We start from the raw sequence: 20,179 nt of genomic DNA on the forward strand, positions 1-20,179 counted from the left end.
CTCGTGGATGCAACAGATACGAAGATGTTGGATTTGTTAAATGTGTGACTTTTTTGAAAGCATTTTGGCACTTTGTTCAGATTCATTTAGATATTGATGCAGAATCATTTGTTCTGCACTTAATTTTGTTCAAAGGAAGAGGTGTGTGTCCTTACAGGATCTTAAACCACTTTTGTGTCATGTGCCTTAACTGAAAACACACACACAGATTGTTTTGGTGTTTTTTTGTGTTTATTTTAAGTTTAAGTATCAAAATCTGATGAACGTGTCTGAAAACGCTGCTCATCGCTGTTATAATGTTCCTATGCTGGAGTGGCAATGCAAAGTCTTACAGGTGTATAGAAGTTTGCATGGTTACAGAATCAAATAAAATGCCACTGATGACATTCGAAGTAATAACTTATGTCCAATATTAATAATAAGTGAGTTTGATGATTGGAGTTGAAGTTAAACTATATTAAGTCTTAACCTGCTCATCACACAAACACACATCTATACTGTGTGAGCTTTTAGTTGCTGTGCCATTGTGTGAGTGTTGAAGGAAGCAATTAAACAAATGCTGACATTTATTCTGTGTTTGTAAATTGTAAATAAATGCATTTCTTTCTAAATCTGATTTTTTTCATGTGTACCTCAGTTGGATTTAGTGGATTGTTTAAAAGCTTGTTGCCTCCATTTATTGAGTAACTCGAAATTAGGGATGCACTGATATGAAAATTTTGTCCGATAACCGATAATTTTATTTATTTATTTTTTTGAAAGCTGATGACCGATATTTTTATATACTTTTTGAGAGTCTGATTACAAAAAACGTCTCCATTAAAAGCCACATCCCAAACACTTCAGCATAAGCAGCCTAGTTTGAACAGTGTACCTTTTAAAACTAGTTTTACTCTCCCATTACCAAAATTCATCATAAAAAAAGTCTTAAAAATAAATAAAATAATGCAAACAAGTCGTCTCAAGTCAAGTGTTTCTGAAGAAAAGAATGCATTATTTATCGCCTTTAAGATATCGTCCAAATTTTCATATCGGGCCGGTACCGATAACAGAAAAATTGTGCATTTATCGGCCGATACTGATATGGTGGCCGATATATCGTGCATCCCTACTCGCAATTTTAACAAAAAAATAAGATCGAAAATTCTAATAAAACAAAACAGGGCTTTTAAATTTAAAACAAAATTTTAAAAGCCCAAGTGTGAGATGCAAATTGCATATATATATATATATATATATATATATATTTATTGCAATGATCTTTTTACTTTTTTTACAAAACAAAAAAAAACAATTGCAAGCTTTAAATGAGCAATATAAAAATGTTAAATCTGAATTGAGTTTTTATATTGCAATAATCATGAGCATTGTGAGAAAAAAGTTGCAATTGCCTCTATTTAAAAAAAAAAAACTTTGTGACGCATTGACTGTATTAAATAATTTTATTCTTGACTCCTGTACATGTTTGGAAGAGGCACGCAGCGGTTCCTGCAGGTTTAGCTGTGTGTGTGTGTGTGTGTGGTCCAGCTCAGTGTGGCAGCTCGTGATGGACCAGTTTGTAGTGTGAGCCGCAGGACGGACAGCGCTGAGGGTTTCCCTCGTGAAGCCAGAACCAAACGGCCGCAGTGTTGTCCTCCTCACCTTCACAACACAACAGAGAAACACATCTTTCATTTAGAAAGACTTCCTTATTCTATTTATGAATCAATTGTAGCTAGTCTGTTTGACTAAGAACAATAGTAAGTGTGTGACTTACAGATGCAGCCTACCAGTCGTTTGTTATTGATGCTAGGAACGATATGAGGGTCGTCTCTGGTCCCAGTGTATTCCTTTGGCTTGAGTATGCTGTATGGATCCTGTTTAACAGATGATGGTGGGTCAGAAAGAAAACTATACACTCACCAAAGTCGACAGTCAAACAGAAGGTCACTGTTTGTTTTACCTGGCCTTTCTTCATGGCCTGCAGGATGCGTCTCTCCAGCCCCGCTGCCTGCTCTTCATCTGTCGGGATACCTGAAAAACAGAAAACCTAATCGATGGAAGACAGTGATACGCTTGAGTAAAAGAGGACAGATGCAACTAAAGCACTGGAGGACAAACAGATAGGAGAAAATATCTGCCATTAATACAGTCAAAAAAAAAGTGTAATTTATCCTCAAGGAATCAAAGGAGGCACTCTTAAGGCTAATAAAGTTTATAGTACAAATACTTATGCATTTATATTCGATTTTAATAAAGTTTTTGTAAAGTGTTATAAAATTTTTAAAAATTTAATATTTAACAATAAATAAAAAAGGTTTACTAATAACAAAAATGCAATGCTTAATAGACCATGCACATTCATAAGCTGAAATATTTCAACTCAGAAAATGTTGAGTAGATTTCACAATAATTTATGAATAAATAGCAAGAAGCTATTGAATTCTTTGTCTCGTAAAAAGTATTCCAATAATTAATATATATATATATTAAATATCAGTGTCATTGTTTTATAATATTTATTCTGCAGTGGGAACAAAAATAACTGAATTCTGCAATATAAACAAATATTAAATGTTATTAATATTTTGATTGTTTTCATTTTAATCTTTTCCTTATTTTTTGACATTATGTATATTTTCATTCTTATTTTAGTAATGTACAAGTTAACCTCAATAAAAATAAATATATTTTTTTTTATAATTTTTGCTGTAAAAGTTTGTATTTTATTTCAAATAATGATTTTTTTTTTTTGTAATGTTTAAGCTTGGTTAAGTTAAGCTTGCTACAAAACCAAGTTAAGCTTGGTTTTGTAATGTTTAAAGTACCACACTACCACCTTAGTGTGTATAAATACAAAATCACTTTTCATTACTTATACTTGCATGTACATTCACTAATTATACATTAGTTATACAAGGAACAATGCTAAGGTTACTAGTTTAAAAAGTGTCACCAGCAAGTCACTGCAAATGGTTTCGTTCACGCTTGGTCTTGTGATTGCGATCACACGATCTGTCCACTAGGTGTCGCCAAACAGCGGGTAAATAAAGCGGCGCCCTCCATGATCCTCAGAAACTGGCACACGAACATGAGTTTAGTGCCAAGAAAAAGGCCATAGCTCGGCCTCCACAGCATAAAGAACAAATGACCTTGATTAAACGCACTGCTTTTATATAACACGAGCCTCCACGTTATCGATTTAAGTCATGTCTAGCATATTTAACCCTACTTTCCAATGTAATTTAATGTTTTTCAGATATCAGTTTCATATGTCAGGTCGGTGTCTTTCGGTCTGGTGATAGCATGTGACTGTATAAGAGATTAAATATGTCACTCTTTGAAATACATCGAATAGGATAGCATATTGCTTTATTTTTGTACGTGCATGAATAATATCAGTGCTGCTTAATTTCTCAATAGAAATTACTGAAGGTCTCTCACCTTTACCGGCCATCGCACGCTGAGGGGTTTTCATTAAAATATTTTGTCTTCCCATCAGAGTCAGGCGCCAGGCTCTCGGAAGGATTCTGCTTGCCATGTTGACTTTAAACTTTGGGTCTTCTGTCTGTCTGCGCGCACAGCTGTGTGTGAACTGGTGTCAGTGAAAGTCACTAGAATGATTGACACATGGGACTGACCAATCACAGAGAGGCTCCGCTGGACTTTGACCAACGAATGAACGCACAGTTGAGGAACAGCGGACAGGTGTGTAACTGAGAGGACAGTATAAGAAAAGTGAAATCTGTTCCGAATGCATTTAGTTCTGTAAATAGTTAAAAAAATAAATAATAAATTTTAATTATAATTTCTTTCATGCTGTAAATAAATGTACTATTCCACAGTAAGTTGTTTCATTTATGCAACAGGGGCTTACAATTAAGCACAACACACAGACACAACTGTAACACTTGTTATGTACTGTAAATGCCCACACACACACACACAAACACACATATTCACCTCAAAATGCTGATTGCACATGGAGCTCATATGTTAAACACTTTTCTATTTCTTTTTCTGAACATAAATACAATTTTATGACTACAAAAGTGCTATTTTTAAAACACTCCTGACTTATATATATATTAACTAAATGCTATTTTTATTAATTTAATTAATATTATTATTATTTAATTAGTGCTATATGCATGAAAAAAATACATTATCACATATTATATTCATTAAAATAAACTCTATAATCATTTCTTGCACAAATCTGCAGGCTTGAAAACGTTTTTTACTCATACTTCAACAAAAAATGGACATTTAAGGCATAGAAAGCATCACTGCTATGTCAATATATCTCATCTTTCTACAAAACAACGTTATGCATAATAATGACATTTTGATTCTTTCCTCTATATATGGAGTGCATGCACTTGCACACAAAAGCTAAGCATCGAATGTGATAAAATATGCATTTATATTTCATAGTTCCTGAACTTCTGTAAAAGGCCTGAGGGAGCTTCACCAGCCCAGCGAAACCTGTGATGCCAATAATCATCTGTGAAACAGAGACATTATGGTAAAAAAAACCTAATAACTGAAAAACTGTAAATAGCCCTGGAAAAAAAAGAAATCTCTTACAGGATTCAGAGGGTTTCTCCTCTGACAGATTCACTTTGTGCACGCTCACTGGATCTGGATCTTTTGCAGCCTCAAGCATCGCTTCTTTCTTGCTCCTCACGGCCCAATGCATTGACTGAAATTTCATTTTAGCACACACTAATGAGTTATTATCAATTGTAACAAATATACAGCTTGTTGCATGACAGAATGCAGTGTTATTTTCAATGCATTTGTTGGCCATCAGCGTCCTGACTGACGCTCACCGTTTTAACAGAGTCACTGAGTGCTCGCCACTCGCTGAACGGGATTGCAATTCGACTTCTGAGCCAGAGATCATAATTCTTTCTTTTCTTCTCATCCGTGAGAACCTCTTTAGCCTCCTGTAAGTTCTGGAACTCCTCCACTGCGAAAAAGATCACACAAGTTTTAGAAACAGATCCAGACGCTTACAAAAGACACGGCAGCTGAAGAAACTTCCTTCATTAATGTTTCAGCAAAGGAGAAAAGGGACATGGTTTGACTTTGTAATCTTTCATCATGTTAGTTTAGATTAGTGCAAACCAAAAATAATATTAAAAACATAGATAAAATATAATACAAACATTTAAATTAATACATGTACAATTATTTAATATAAACTTAAATGATCATCAATTAAATAGGTTTTTAAAAACATTAAACATTAAAAATTGTACCAATACAATCCAATTAAAATTATTTTTTATTTATTAATTTATGGTAAATTATATTTAAAGTATTTTTAAGTAATTGTAAATTATACTTGTATTGCAAATAAAAATCATTTTTATTTTATTTATATCTTTCCTGATTTTATAGGAATTACTAAAAATATTTAATAAATGAGATACTAAAATATTTGATAAATTATATTCAAATATACTTTAAAAGTATTAAGATTAAATTTTTTTCCTGTAAAATTAATTACACTATTTTATTTGTATTTAATTCATGACTTGATTTCATCATTCTCATGATTTTTTTAACAGGTTTAAAGGGTCAAGAACTGTTTTAAGATTTGGCATTATATCGTCATTGGCTAATGGAAAACCTAAATCAATCCGTAACTGTACATGTTTTTGGAAAAAAATTATTGCAACTAATTAACAAGCACATTAACATGGTAATCTTTCAGAAAACATGGTGCATTTCAAAGGTATAGGTGCAACATATCTCAGTTTCTCTCTTAATGCAAAACCAAAATAAATAGATTACATCTTTGCACAAAAATATGAATTATGATCTCTACCTGCTGTGGGGTTCTCGGGGTGTTTGTCAGGATGGCAGGCCAGAGCTCTCACTTTAAACTCACTGGCAATCTGTTCAGTCTATGGAGCATGCATATACATTTATGTCAAGATTAGCATGTATTGACTGTAATGCAGAAGCTTCAGGATGTGCATTTCCAGCTATTTAATCAATGATTATTATTATTATTATCACCAGCATGGTCTCTGACATAGACGCAACAGGCTGTTCTGCTATTATAATTATAAGATGTGTTAAAAAAAAAGACCGTCAGATACACGTTAATGCAATTAGTCTATCAAATATTTTTACATTGTTTACAAAAGATGCATTGCACACTGACATTTGCGATTATTTTAATTAAACTATGCTTTTGAAGATGCTGTGATAAACTAGCATAAAAATAATAAAACGCAAGCTCTACAAGACTGTTATGGTTTGTAGTAAGTTGTGTTCACCGTTGAGAGTTCATCGCAGCCGAGAAGCCCGTAATAATCTTCCAAATCTTCTTTTGTGCAGTTCAGTATCGCCTCCATGCCTTCTACAGCTATCCGCGAAACTACCGTAAACTCCCGTGAACGAGTGCTTCTGTCAGTCAGAACTATTCAACAGAGCGCGCATGCGCGTTAGTATTTGGCGCTTTACGATAGAAGCGCTTTTAAATGGCCTGCGTGACGCAGAGCTCTGACTCATACTAAAATACCACACTTGTGATTTAAATCTGTGAGATAGTAAAAACTAAAGGATTTTTCACACAGATAATGATTGAATTCAACCAAATAGTATTTCCCTGACATTTTCACGTTTCGTTTTAATAGTAGCCTACGTAAATTCAAAAATTGTCGTGTATTTTTTTTACAGAACATTATTGTATTGTATGTAAACATAATAAAGTAGGCTACTTAAAATGTTTTTTGTTTTTTTACAACACAGCATTATGTTTGTTTAAATGTAGAACATTTAAAATAAATTAACAAAAGAAACGCTTTCAAGTATTAACCTTTCAGTATTTCAGTATATTTAATTAATTCAGTTAATTAATTTTGTTTAATTGTTTGCTCATTTCTGTTTGTGTTTATAGTATTTTTCATATAAAGTTACACAATTTAATCATCAATTTATTTTCTCCATACAATAAAAAATATCTGTACCGGTAAAAAAAAAAAATTACTTTGTGTGTTTAACAGTAAAATAAACAAACAAATAAATAAATAAAATACAATTGTATTTTCTGACGGGATAAACTAAATGCAATTTAGGAAAATGAATAACTTTATAAATAACTTTTTTAATTTATTGGTGGAACAATATTTGCTGGGAAAGTGCATTCCAGAATGTTTTGTATTTAAGGAACAATGTTTTTCTTTTTTTATGCTTTATTAATTCATTGCCACAAGAACATGAGGTATTACATATTTACATATTATTACATATATAATTTATATAATACACATTTATATAATATTACATATTATAAATTACATACATTTCAATCAATTATTTCAGAGCATTACATGTTTTCAGTGCTTTTTTGTTTTCTGTTTGTTCATGGATGAGATTTACTTATATTAATTTAAAGTCATTTATAAAATGTGCAAATGTGCATTTGGCTAACATTGAGCCTACTTTTTCTTATGTATATGGAATTTTCCTAACAAAATAAACAACTGTTGAGGAACAATGTTTCCCTTTCATAGGTAAATTCGATGCTGCAGTGACGTCACCGTATGGGAACACCTCTCGGTGTGAGGAATGTCTGAAGCCCTATACCATCCCGCCAATCCTATTGGCCAAATAGCGATTTGCACCGCCCCACGCATGCGTATGCATCGTATACCTGGGTGCCGCACGCTATTTCGCTCAGATTTCATTTCCTTCAGGAAAGCGAATTATCTGTGCCCTAGGAATCATCTCGCATTCTCAGCGGTTTTCTCAGAGCAGTGTTAACTCCTCTTCGCGGACGCGATTAATTTTTTCGGAAGTGTAAGGAACCGTGTACCAGGTTCATCATGAAGGGAGACTCTCATGAAAGGTGCGTAGTGTGCTTGGGCTTACATCACATACAGACAGCACAGTTGCTGAGGCACCGCACGAGGCAATGGCTTGGGGAGACATGTGCGACATGGATTACGAGGACAGCGCTGCGCTGGAGTTTTCTCCACGTCGCTTGCTCTCCCCTACCCTAGTGCAGGAAGCGAGCTTTGTCGAACCAGTCGTTTTCTCAAATGAGGATTTACAACCCACCCCGGAGGCATATGATGCTATCTCCTTCGGTTGTGGACGATATGACGAGGACCATGGCTATGCAGCGATGCCTCCGGTGGAAGAGACTCTCGCCGAACATCTCGCGCCTAATTCGGCCACGGCATGGAAGTCTCGTCCCCTTCTACCTTCTAAGGCGTGTCGAGTCACGTCCAGCCTCGTCGGGAAATCCTACATGGCCGCAGGCCAGGCGGCCGCATCGATCCACTCTATGGCGGTCCTTCAGGCCTACCAAGCGGAGCTCTTAAAGGAACTCGATGAGGGGGAGGGTATCACACCCGAGGCTGTGAAAGAGCTGCGGCGAGCAACGGATTTGGCGCTACGCGCTACCAAACATACTGCTCGAGCAGTGGGCCGTTCTATGGCTGGATTGATTACGGTTGAGCGCCACCTCTGGCTTAATCTCATCGATATCAAAGAAAAGGACAAATCTTTTCTTATGGACGCCCCTGTATCTAAGGACGGTTTGTTTGGAGAGGCGGTCACTTCGGTGGTGGGTAAATTTAGGGCAGCAAAACAGCAATCAGCTGCCTTCCGCCAGCTGATTCCTTGCAGGCCCAGGGAGATTGAACAGCGGCAGGCGCCCGCACGTTCTCGCTCAAGCTCCTCTCACCGCCAACAAGTTGCCTCACGAGAAGAGCCTTCACCTATGGCGCCCCCTCGTAAGGATTGGGGTCCTAAGGTTTTTCCTTATGATAAAAACGCGTCTTTGACCGGTTGGGGAGCTGTTTGTCAAGGGCGCCCAGCTCACGGAGTATGGACGGCGACACAATGCAGTTGGCATATAAACAGGTTGGAATTACTGGCGGTTTTTCTAGCTCTCCAGTACTTCTCGAATCTGCTGATCGGCCGTCATGTTCTGCTCAGATCAGACAACATAGCAGTTGTGTCGTATCTGAATCATCAAGGATAGCGGATTTGCTATCCAGACAGACTCTGGAGCAGGGGGAATGGAGGTTGCACCCCCAAATGGTGAGCCTCTTATGGCAGATATTTGGAGAAGCAAGAGTGGACTTATCCGCGTCGAGCATGACTACGCATTGCCCGCTGTGGTTCTCCCTATGCCCTCCATCGCCCCTGGGCTTGGATGCGTTAGCTCACAATTGGCCCAGAACCAGCTTGTATGCTTTTCCCCCGATTCGTCTAATTCCAGTGGTGTTATCCAGGATACGGCTGGACAGAGTGGAACAGCTGCTGCTGGTTGCTCCGTGGTGGCCCACAAAGCCATGGTTTGCTGACCTGGTCAGTCTGTTAGCGGGCTCTCCATGGGAGATTCCCCTCAGACAGGATTTACTATCGCAAGCACAGGGAATGATTTGGCACCCAAGGCCAGATCTATGGAAGCTGTGGGCGTGGCCTCTGAGCGGAGTGAGTTAGTATGTCCTGGTCTTTCTGAAACGACCGAGACTATAATGAATTCTAGAGCAGCTTCTAGGAGACGCTTATGTACTTTCAAATGGAAACTGTTTACGGCCTGGTGTGGAATTTGTAATATGGATCCAGTTTACTGCCCAGTGGCTTCAGTACTGGAGTTCCTTCAGGACCGTTTCTCTGATGGAGTAACGCCAGTCACTCTGAAAGTTTACGTGGCAGCCATTTCAGCTAACCACGTATATCCGAGAAGATGACGACCGTCATCCGCTGGTCTCTCGTTTTATACAGGGTGCGCGACAGCTGAGGCTTTTCCGCCCTGTGCAAGTTCCTTCATGGGATTTATCCATTGTGTTGCAGGGTTTATCAGGGCATCCGTTTGAGCCCTTGGAAATTATACCGGATAAAATCCTGACTCTAAAGACAGTTCTTCTTGTGGCTTTATCCTCCCTCAAGAGAGTTGGGGATTTACAGGCTCTTTCTGTTTCGCCATCGTGCATGGATTTTCCACCAGGCTCTGTGAAAGTATTGCTGCGACCGAGGCCTAATTATGTCCCTAAGGTTGCTTCTAACCCTTTTCGCTTTCAACAAGTGGTCTTGGAGGCTTTACCCCCTGCTGAGGCGGGATCAGGAGATCTGATTCTTTGCCCTGTCAGAGTGCTAAAGACTTATGTTGATCAAACAGCCCCATGGCGTGAGTCTGACCAGCTGTTTGTCTGTTTTGGACAGAAGAATAGAGGCCATGCTGTCACAAAGCAACGCATGTCCTATTGGCTGGTGGAGGCAATATCTTTAGCCTATGAGGCGCGCGGACTCGCTTCGCCCTTAGGAGTTAGAGCTCATTCCACGAGAGCAGTGGCTTCTTCACAAGCTTTCTCAGTGGATCTTCTATGGATGATATCTGTGCTGCGGCAGGATGGTCCTCACCGAGTACTTTTATCAAGTTTTACAGTCTGGATGTGAGGATGGCTCCTGGCTCCCGGGTTCTCTCCGCTTGAGCAGATGCTTCCTTGGATCCCAGCTATCAGGTATGTCAGGCGTTATAGTATATGGTTCCCATACGGTGACGTCACCGCAGCATCGAGTGACCTATGAAAGGGAACCGTGGTTACATATGTAACCGAGATGTTTTCTTTCGGTATGTAACTACGGTTCCCTGAATAGGGAACGAGATGCTGCGGTCCCGGCCGTTCCATACCTTGATAGCATTCTTCTTCAGTACATGAAATCTGAGCGAAATAGCGCACGGCACCCAGGTATACGATGCGTACGCATGCGTGGGGCGGTGCCAAGTGCTATTTGGCCAATAGGATTGGCGGGATGGTATAGGGCTTCAGACATTCGTCACACAGAGAGGTGTTCCCATACGGTGACGTCACCGCAGCATCTCGTTCCCTATTCAGGGAACCGTGGTTACATACATAACCGAGATGTTTTCTTTCGGTCCGTCTCCTCGTGACGATGACGTCACAGCGTTATCGGAAGTTCTTCCGCGCTCCTCGTCCTCCGTTCGTTCACTGTCTGGAGAAGATGGCGGACGGCGAAAATAAACGGGCCGCTTCTGAAGAGACCGAGGTTCGGTGAACCGGAGCACGGCGCAGTTGGCGAAACCGAGCCGGTGAAGGCGGAACCGGAGCTGATGGACGAGTCACTAAACAACAACAACCACCGAACCGAACCAGAACCAAAGCCAGAGCTCTCCGGTACATCATCTGATTTATTGTCATAATTTACTGTTTATTTTAGGAGTTTTTAAAATTGATATCTCTCATGGTGGGCTAACAGTCAGGTTTACATATAACGTCAACGTTACTTAGTTTTACGTGTTTTTACGTTTGTATAATTAACTTATTTAATATAATAACTATTTTTTAATGGTTTTATTATAATAATAATAATTTATGAAATGAATATACTTGTATTATTATTTAATTATTCAGTTATTATTTTTATCTGTGGAGGTTCAATAATTATTTAATGTTATTGTTTTTATGTTCTAGGTTCAAGTGTTTATTATTATATTTAATCATTAAATATTGTGTTATCATTATTTAGATCTTAAGATGTTAATAATTTGTATATTTATATAGTTTAAATATTTAAATATTATTTTTAATCTTGTATTAATAAGTAGCACTGTTGTTGTTATCTCCTTAAGTGTTTTTATATTTATATACTTAAGTGTTTTATTATTATTATTTAATATTATTTTGATTTATATTATGTCATTTAATTATTAATTAAATTCAATTTTTTTTATTGTATGTTATTTTACATGTTTTTATGTTCTACATTTAATGGTTTATTATTATATTTAATTATGCAATTTAATTATTAAATATTGTGTTATCATTATTTAGATGTTATTGATTTGTGTATTTTATATAGTTTAAATATTTATTAAGTAAATATTATTTTTAATCTTGTATTATTAAGTAGCACTGTTGTTGTTATCTCTTAAGTGTTTTTTATATTTATGTACTTAAGTGTTTTATTATTATTATTTAATATTTATTTTTATTTATATTATGTAATTTAATTATTAATTAAATTCTATTTTTTATAGTTTTTATTTATTTATAAAATAGTTTTTTAATAAATTAAAATAAATAAAATATGATATATATTTTATTTATCTATTTAAATAATTTCACCTCTCCGAATTATTATATTTATATACCTCTATTTACCTCTCCAGTTATTATTTTTTTACTATTATTAGTTTTAAGGGACATGTCACACTTCTGTCACTGCTTCGACTAGTCATGTCAACTCCATAATTATTTTTAATGCTTTATTTGTACAATTATTTACATAGTTTGTTAAAATGTATTTAGTCACTATAATAATGCATTCTTGTTCTTTATGCTGATGAATGAAGCTGTAACTCCTGCAATACTTTCATGTTTGTATTACACACAGTTTTACCTTGATTATTTATTCAAATGAAAATAAATGTAAAATAAGTGATATATAGGATTACATTTGAAGAATACTATTAATATAAGCACTAAGTCTTGGGTTACATAGTAACCATTGGACCAAGGCCTGTTGTATTATGCTGCTATTATTCCTTTATATAAACAGAGTTTTGTCTGGTTTGCTCACAGACACAGGTGTCCATCCCAATGGTTTCACATCTCCTGATCTTCCTCACACTGATGATGATGATGATGATGATGACTGCTCGTCTCACGCCAGCTCCAGTGACTGGACGCCTCAACTACAGATCGGTCAGATAAGATAGTTTCTGTAGTGCAAAACTTAAGATGCACCCAGAAAAACTTCCACAGTTTCTTTCAGAAGTGCATGCATAGAATCTTTTATAGAATTGTAAAAACAAAACTTCATAGATGCAAAATTCTCACTTTATGAGATCAAAACAGGTCGCCTATGAGAGAGAGCAAACATTTTTCATCACGTCTAATCAAACCAATATTGTCTTAAATAGCCTGCATAGTACCTCATCATTCATAACATGGGATTTTAACCAAAAAAATATCTTGAATCGAAATATTAAACCTTTTTTTCCCCCTTTGCATCTCTGAAACTTTGTTTTATAATTTTACTTTTGTGTTTTGTATTGAGTGCTACTACTATTGTTCTTCTAATGTATACTCTTTGTTTGCCATGAAACGCATCAAACTCGATAAACTTGAGTCATGTCTGTAGTGCACAATTCACAATATACTGTGTGGAGTTCAATGAAAGCTTGGTTGTTTTTCAGGCTCGTATCGGTTCATGAGAGGAACCGACCCGAGGGCCATTCTGAGAGACCTGCTTCCCGAAACGGTTCTCCCGGCGGATCTGCACGACATGACGCTGTGGCAGATCATCATCAACATCTCAGAACCGCCCAAAAGAAAGAAACGCAAAGACGTCAACACGTTAGAGGACGTGGTGCGGCTCCTGACGGAGAGGAAGAAGATTCTGGTGCTCACGGGTGCTGGGGTGCGTCTCTGAGATCTCCTGAAAATCACACGGACTCTCAGGATGTTTCCAGGAAGTTGAATTCTCCTCTTGTTCCTCCACAGGTGTCTGTTTCCTGCGGGATTCCTGACTTTCGGTCTCGAGACGGCATATACGCTCGACTCGCTGTCGACTTTCCTGACCTCCCTGATCCTCAAGCCATGTTCGACATAGACTACTTTAGAAGAGATCCGAGGCTTTTTTCAAATTTGCCAAGGTTCGATACATTGCCACCTTATTTGCATTTCAACCAATGATGGAAAACAATTACTTTAATGATAAGTTTTTAATGCACTGGTCAGTTTGGTTTAATTTGCTTCCACAGTAGAAAGGAAAAAATCCAAAAGACAATTTTAAGTGTTTATTTTATTGCACTTTATCTATTAAATTCCAATACTTATCTTTTCTCGGCTTCAGTGAAACTCGCATGCAACAGACTTTACAGTTTTATTCTCATGTTCATGTACCGTATACCTGATATATATATATAACATTTAACTTCTAAAAACATGTCGAAGACGTTTTTTTTCTTGTTTGTTGTTTGTTGATATTATCTTCTTATTTATATAGTGATAAAAAGAGAAACCCAAAATCCTTTAACTCTAATATGTCAACAAAATCAAACAAGGAATATGAACCTGAATGTTGATGCAAATTATAGGATATTTAATTATATTATGCACTGTTTGTGTGTATCAAAACGTAACATTTCAGAAAACGTGTAGTAGAAATCAATTGTCTAATGTGATTAATCATGTCCGTTAAAATGCATTTACACTAGCGTTCAAATGTTTGAGACTTGTAAAGTTTTTTTTAAGAAGTCTCTTCTGCTCATCAAAGCTGCATTTATTTGATCAAAAATACAGAAATAAAACAGTAATCTTGCAAAATGTTATTACAATGTAAAATAATGGTTTCTGTTTCAATATCCTTTAAAATATAATTTATTTCTGTGATGCAAAGCTGAATTTCCGTCATATGAAGTGTCACATGATTCTTCAGAAATCATTCTTATATGCTGATTTATAAATACAACAATATAAATCTTTGCTATCACTTCTTATCAACTTAACGCATCCATGCTGAATACAAGTTTTAATTTTTCTAAAAAAGAAATTAAAATCTACTGACCACATACTTTTAAACGGAAGTCTATATTGTTAGAAAACATTACTATTTTAAATAAATGCTCTTCTTTTTAACTTCATTAATCAAAGATTCTTGAAAAAGTATCACAGTTTTCAAAAAACATTAAGCAGCACAACTAATAATAAATCTGAATATTATTCTGATTTCTGAAGATCATGTGACACTGAAGACTAGAGGAATGATGCTGAAAATACAGCGGAGCATCACAGAAATAAATTACACTTTAACACAGATTCACACAGAAAACAGCTGTTTTACATTAGAATAATATTTCACATTTTTACTGTATTTTCTATCAAATAAATGCAGCCTTGATAAGCAGAAGAAACATTAAAAATTGTTCTGTTCACAGACTTTTGAACGGTAGTATGCATTTGCATTCATTAATGTATAAAAATTGCATTAATAACAATATTCTCCGTTTGCTTGTACTGCAGGAAATCTACCCGGGACAGTTCCAGCCGTCTCCATGTCACCGGTTCATCTCGATGCTGGATAAGAAGGGAAGGTTATTAAGGAACTACACTCAGAATATCGACACGCTGGAGCAGGTGGCTGGGATCCAGAACATCATTCAGTGTCATGGTATATCTGCTCATAATTCCTCAGTTACACATAGATATTCATCATACTGTCAGTATCTACACTCTTTTATTATCCTCTGTCTTTTACTAATTGTTTTAGGCTCCTTTGCGACTGCTTCCTGTCTTGTCTGTAAACATAAGGTTGACTGTGAAGTCGTAAGGGAGGATATATTCAACCAGGTATGCTCCAGTATAAACATTTAAAGGAACAGTTCACCCAAAAAATGAAGATTTGCTGAAAATGTGCTCAACTTCAGATCATCTAGGGTTAGGATGAGTTTGTCTCTTCATCAGATTTGGAGAAATTGCATCAGTGTCTCATCAAGGGATGCACTGCAGTGAATGGGTGCCGTCAGAATGAGAGTCCAAACAGCTGATAAAAACATCACAATAATATTCCACAGCGCATCAGTTAACATCTGGAGAAGACAAAAGCTGAAAAGCTGATTTTTGTCTATAATAGCTCTTCCTCCAGTGGAATAGCGGTCTGGTCTGAATCAGGAGAGAAATCTGCACAGATCAACATTAAGCACCTTAAACATTTTCATCGGAAATTATGGACTCATATTTTAGCTGGAAGCAATGTTTTAAAGTTATTATCAGCTGTTTGGACTCTCATTCTGACGGCACCCATTCACTGCAGAGCATCCATTGATGCAATGCTACATTCCTCCAAACTCATCCTAATCTCGGATGCACTGAAAATGTCATCATTGGGTGAACTGTTCCTTTAATATGTGCTTGCGGTTGTTCTGCTGCAGGTTGTTCCACACTGTCCGAGGTGTCCGGCAAATGTCCCCTACGCCATCATGAAACCAGACATCGTCTTCTTCGGCGAGAACCTTCCAGAGTTCTTCCACCAAGCCATGAAGCAGGATAAAGATGAGGTGGATCTTCTGATCGTCATCGGCTCCTCACTGAAAGTCCGGCCGGTGGCTCTCATTCCCAGTGCGTTCTCCTCTTGTTTATTCCGTGTCTGCAGTAATTTGGGTTGCTTTCGGGTTTGAAAATAAATCTGTTGCACTTGATCATATCATGATAACTCAGAACCTTTCGGCTAGGATTTTCTATTTTGAGTTTATTCAGATGTAATGCATCAGGTTTTAAAGGTTACTCAGCAATTTAATGGATACGAAAGATGGTATCATCAGCTAAACCCCTTTGACCTGAAATATTTTCTTATTTTAGTCCCTCTGAGTTATTATTTTAACTAATTAACAACACATTTCCATGTTCACCGTTCTTTCATCTTGATTAATTGTCACATGCAGGTAAACAAGGTAATACTTTACCATTTTTTTCATTTTTTATGAAATGTATTTATTTTAAATATTCTTCTAAAATATTCTTAAATCTTTTTTAAAAGTAATTGTCACATTGTGTTTTAAGATTGCATACATATTCAATTAGTATTTTGTTATTTACTGAAAATAAATATAATTTCATCGAATAAAAAATACAAATAATTAAATGTATAAAAATTAAAATATATGTTATTTATATTATTTTTATTTTTTTATTTACAGAAAAAAATATTAATACAAAAGATGAATAAAACCAAAGCAATCTGATATTTATTTGTGTAAAGGTTTTCAAAAACTCTAATTTTAATGAAATATATTTGTTATAATATTTTTAAATATTCTTTTAATAATATTCTTAATGTAATTGTATTTTTATTTCATTTTAAATGTATTTAAATGCAACATTTTTTTATGATTAAATAAAATTGTTTACATCAACTCTTGAATCCTAGTATGAGAAACATATGTGAACCAGTACCACAAAACCAGTCATATTTTTAAAATTGAGATTTATGCATCATCTGAAAGCTGAAGAAATCATCTCTCCATTGATGTGTGGTTTGTTCGGAGGACAATATTTGTCTGAGATGCAACTATTTGAAAATCAGGAATCTGAGGGAGCAAAAAAATCTAAATATTAAGAAAATCATCTTTAAAGTTGTTCAAATGAATTCTTAGCAATGCATATTACTAATCAAAATCATTTTTGATATATTTACAGTAGGAAATTTACTAAATGTCTTCATGGAACATGATCTTTACTTAATATCCTAATGATTGTTGGCATAAAAGAAAAATGTATAATTTTGACCCATGCAATGTATTTTTGGCTATTGCTACAAATATACCCCAGAGACTTCAGACTGCTTTCATGCTCCAGGGACACAAAGTGAAATGATATTTGTTTTGTGTGTCTCTCTGAAGGCTCTGTACCTCATGATGTCCCTCAAGTACTGATCAACCGCGAGCCGCTGCCGCACCTGAACTTCGACGTGGAGCTGCTCGGAGACTGTGACGTCATCGTGAACGAACTCTGCCATCGTCTGGGGGGGCGACTTCCAGCAGCTGTGCTACGACTCGTCCCGTCTCAGCCAGATCACGGAGAAACCGTCCACAGGAGCGTCAGAGGACACGTCACCGTCTCTCGAGAAGAAGGAACCGCAGACAGAACCGCATGCTGAAGTGCGTAGACGATGCTGGAGAAGACGAGTCTGGCAGAGTCCAATCAGCAAACGACTCGGAGGTAAAGTCTGTTTTATTTTATTTTATTTATTTATTTATTTTTACAAATTTTGAGCTGTTCCTGCTGTCATTATTAATGATTTATTAGTGCATTTTATTGCAAACTACACACAAATTATCACATTAAACTTTAATAAAAATTAAATAGCATAATTTATGTACTATATTAATTGATTACATTTCTATTTCTGTTTGTATATATATATATATACAGTATATATATGTTAGTGCTGTGAAATGATTAATCGCAATCAAAATAAGTTTTTTTTTATTATATGTATGTTTACTGTGTATATTTATTATTTATGAATACATTTATATTCTTATATTTTATATTATATATAATTATATTGAACGTATAAAATAAAACATTTTCTTAAATATATGCATGCATGTTTTTGTACAAACTGTATATGTACACCAGTTTATTTATTTATTGTTTATTTAATTTATATTATTTTAATATATTGTAACATTTTAATTAAATGAATGAATGTATATATATATATATATATATAATTTTATTTTATTTTTTTAACAGATAGCTTTATGATAAATTTTATATAATTTATATTAAGATCAGGATGTTATTTTTATTATATATCTTTGAATATTTTTTAGATAAAATCACATTAGGTGGTTTGAGTCACCATTCGTTGTATAAAAGATACTGAAAACCAAATCTATCTGATGTTTATCATCATTGCACGCTCACTCATTTGTTGTTTGTCTGTTGTGCAGCCTCGCAGTATTTATTCCAAGCACCGAACCGCTACGTCTTCCGCGGCGCTGAGGTCTACTCGAGTTCAGAGGACGAGTCGTCCAGCTCCTGCGACAGCGACGTCGAGGAAGAAAGCCCAGACAAAGACACCGAGACACTACAGGAGCGTGAACACATACGCCTTCAAACACAATGCACTGCAGAAACACATCCACAATCCACTCAGTAACTCACCAGCACTCGCTGCGTTTAATGTCCTCAAGTCTGTTTTATATATTTTTGTATCTTCTCACTCCTAAACGCCTGCTTTGTCTTCTAATGCATGCGACTTCTTTCATTTGTTCGGTTTGTTATCCTTTCTTTTGTTTCACCAGCAGCCTGTTTTTAGATGTTAAATACGTGTTTAATTCCGGTGAATGTTTCTGCCGGAGAACTGAACATGCCATGTACTTGCTTGGGATAAAAAAAAGGGAATGATTTTCAAACCAAAGACCACTTTTTCTGTATCGTTTTCATGTTTTACACAATGTGCACCAAGACATTTGGCAGCTACGATCAGCCTACTGTTTACGTCTTTTATACCCAGTAAAGTCTGATAGACATCAAGTGGATGTTTTCGGTTTCTAAACCTGTAGAAAGACATTATTTACATGCATTCACACTTGTCTGGTTCCTGTCCTCAAGCACTTGTGCCTGTTAATGATGGTTGGTTTTATAAATGCAGTGACCCGGCATTAAAATCTTTCTAACACTGTTAAGTTATAATATCAACACGACTTCATGATTCCTTCATTCACTTGATGCAGTTCTGGTCTCATTTCTTTAATGTTTAAAAATAATAATTTTCAGGTCAGATTTTGTGTTTGATTGGCGATGCTGCAAAAGAGTAAATTAATACTTTTGTCACCAAATACAGCATTTTTGACTCTCATCACTCATCCTTGAGCTAAACACTGTACGTGATGCATGCAATTTTTAATTAAGAATAGTAGAGAAGTATTTTGCATTGTAAATATAATGTTCAAGAGTTTGCAGAATAGCCAGCTGGAGCTATGTTTAAGTAGCATTTCTAAACTATTTCATACAGTTGTATATCAAATAAAAAAAAGTATTGTATTCTACATTTACTGCACATTTTAGGCTTGTTTGAATTATGAGGTTACAAGTTATTAAAGCTAATTTCAATTATAGTTTTATGTTAAAGGATGCAATAGATGACTTTAAATAGCATCTTGATGAACCTGGACTGCAACAACTAGCAAAAATTTTGTGTTAAATAATTTATAAGTAAATAACTGAATTGCAGACTTGTTTTGTCAGAAAACGCCTGTTTGAATATGTAAATATAGTGTTATATATTAGCATTGTTGTAGGTACGTTAAGTGATAGATCTAGCACGTGTGTTGTTTAAAAAAGATATAAATCCATTAAGACATAAAATACATGAATAATGCCTATATTAAATAATTAATGCATTTTTGTGTTAATAAAATTACTTATTAACTTGGTAATTATTTCTAAATAATTGGTTATATTTTATTAATTTTTTTATATTTTATTAACTATTTTTAATTAATATTGTATTTGGTTTTTTGCAACATAATACAATTTGAATTAGCTTGATATTTATATACCGTAGTTGTAATAAATTCATTAAGACATAGAGTGTTTCGTTAATTGCTTAACATTTATTTAAAGCTAAGAAAATTGCAGTAGAAAGGCAAGATATTAAAAATAATTTTATGTTTGCTCTTTTGTTG

At 35.5% G+C, this 20,179-nt stretch overlaps 3 protein-coding genes across 3 annotated transcripts; 1 reads left to right on the forward strand and 2 right to left on the reverse strand.

The window, feature by feature from the left end:
- Positions 1–1,423: 1,423 nt before the first annotated feature.
- On the reverse strand, positions 1,424–3,587 carry LOC132156686 (cytochrome c oxidase subunit 5B, mitochondrial-like). The gene is made up of 4 exons (XM_059565630.1): positions 3,424–3,587; positions 1,943–2,013; positions 1,757–1,856; positions 1,424–1,641 (listed from the first exon to the last, which is right to left on the reverse strand). The coding sequence occupies exons 1-4, from the start codon at positions 3,518–3,520 to the stop codon at positions 1,529–1,531; spliced, it is 381 nt and encodes a 126-aa protein (XP_059421613.1). The 5' UTR covers positions 3,521–3,587; the 3' UTR covers positions 1,424–1,528.
- A 576-nt stretch (positions 3,588–4,163) lies between these two features.
- Positions 4,164–6,391, reverse strand: LOC132156685 (dnaJ homolog subfamily C member 12-like). Its single transcript, XM_059565629.1, has 5 exons — positions 6,276–6,391; positions 5,819–5,897; positions 4,815–4,954; positions 4,570–4,684; positions 4,164–4,486 (listed from the first exon to the last, which is right to left on the reverse strand). Exons 1-5 carry the CDS (start codon positions 6,351–6,353, stop codon positions 4,404–4,406), a joined length of 495 nt encoding a protein of 164 aa, XP_059421612.1. The 5' UTR covers positions 6,354–6,391; the 3' UTR covers positions 4,164–4,403.
- Positions 6,392–10,927: 4,536 nt separating this feature from the next.
- On the forward strand, positions 10,928–19,102 carry LOC132156687 (NAD-dependent protein deacetylase sirtuin-1-like). Its single transcript, XM_059565631.1, is given in 11 exon segments — positions 10,928–11,153; positions 12,567–12,683; positions 13,178–13,401; positions 13,485–13,614; positions 13,617–13,636; positions 15,006–15,153; positions 15,253–15,332; positions 15,914–16,100; positions 17,381–17,502; positions 17,504–17,699; positions 18,440–19,102. Coding segments are annotated over 11 exon segments (1,497 nt in total). The 5' UTR covers positions 10,928–11,089; the 3' UTR covers positions 18,649–19,102.
- Positions 19,103–20,179: the final 1,077 nt, after the last annotated feature.

The sequence above is a fragment of the Carassius carassius genome, chromosome 14, assembly GCF_963082965.1.
Source record: "Carassius carassius chromosome 14, fCarCar2.1, whole genome shotgun sequence".
NCBI classification, from domain to species: Eukaryota; Metazoa; Chordata; class Actinopteri; order Cypriniformes; family Cyprinidae; genus Carassius; species Carassius carassius.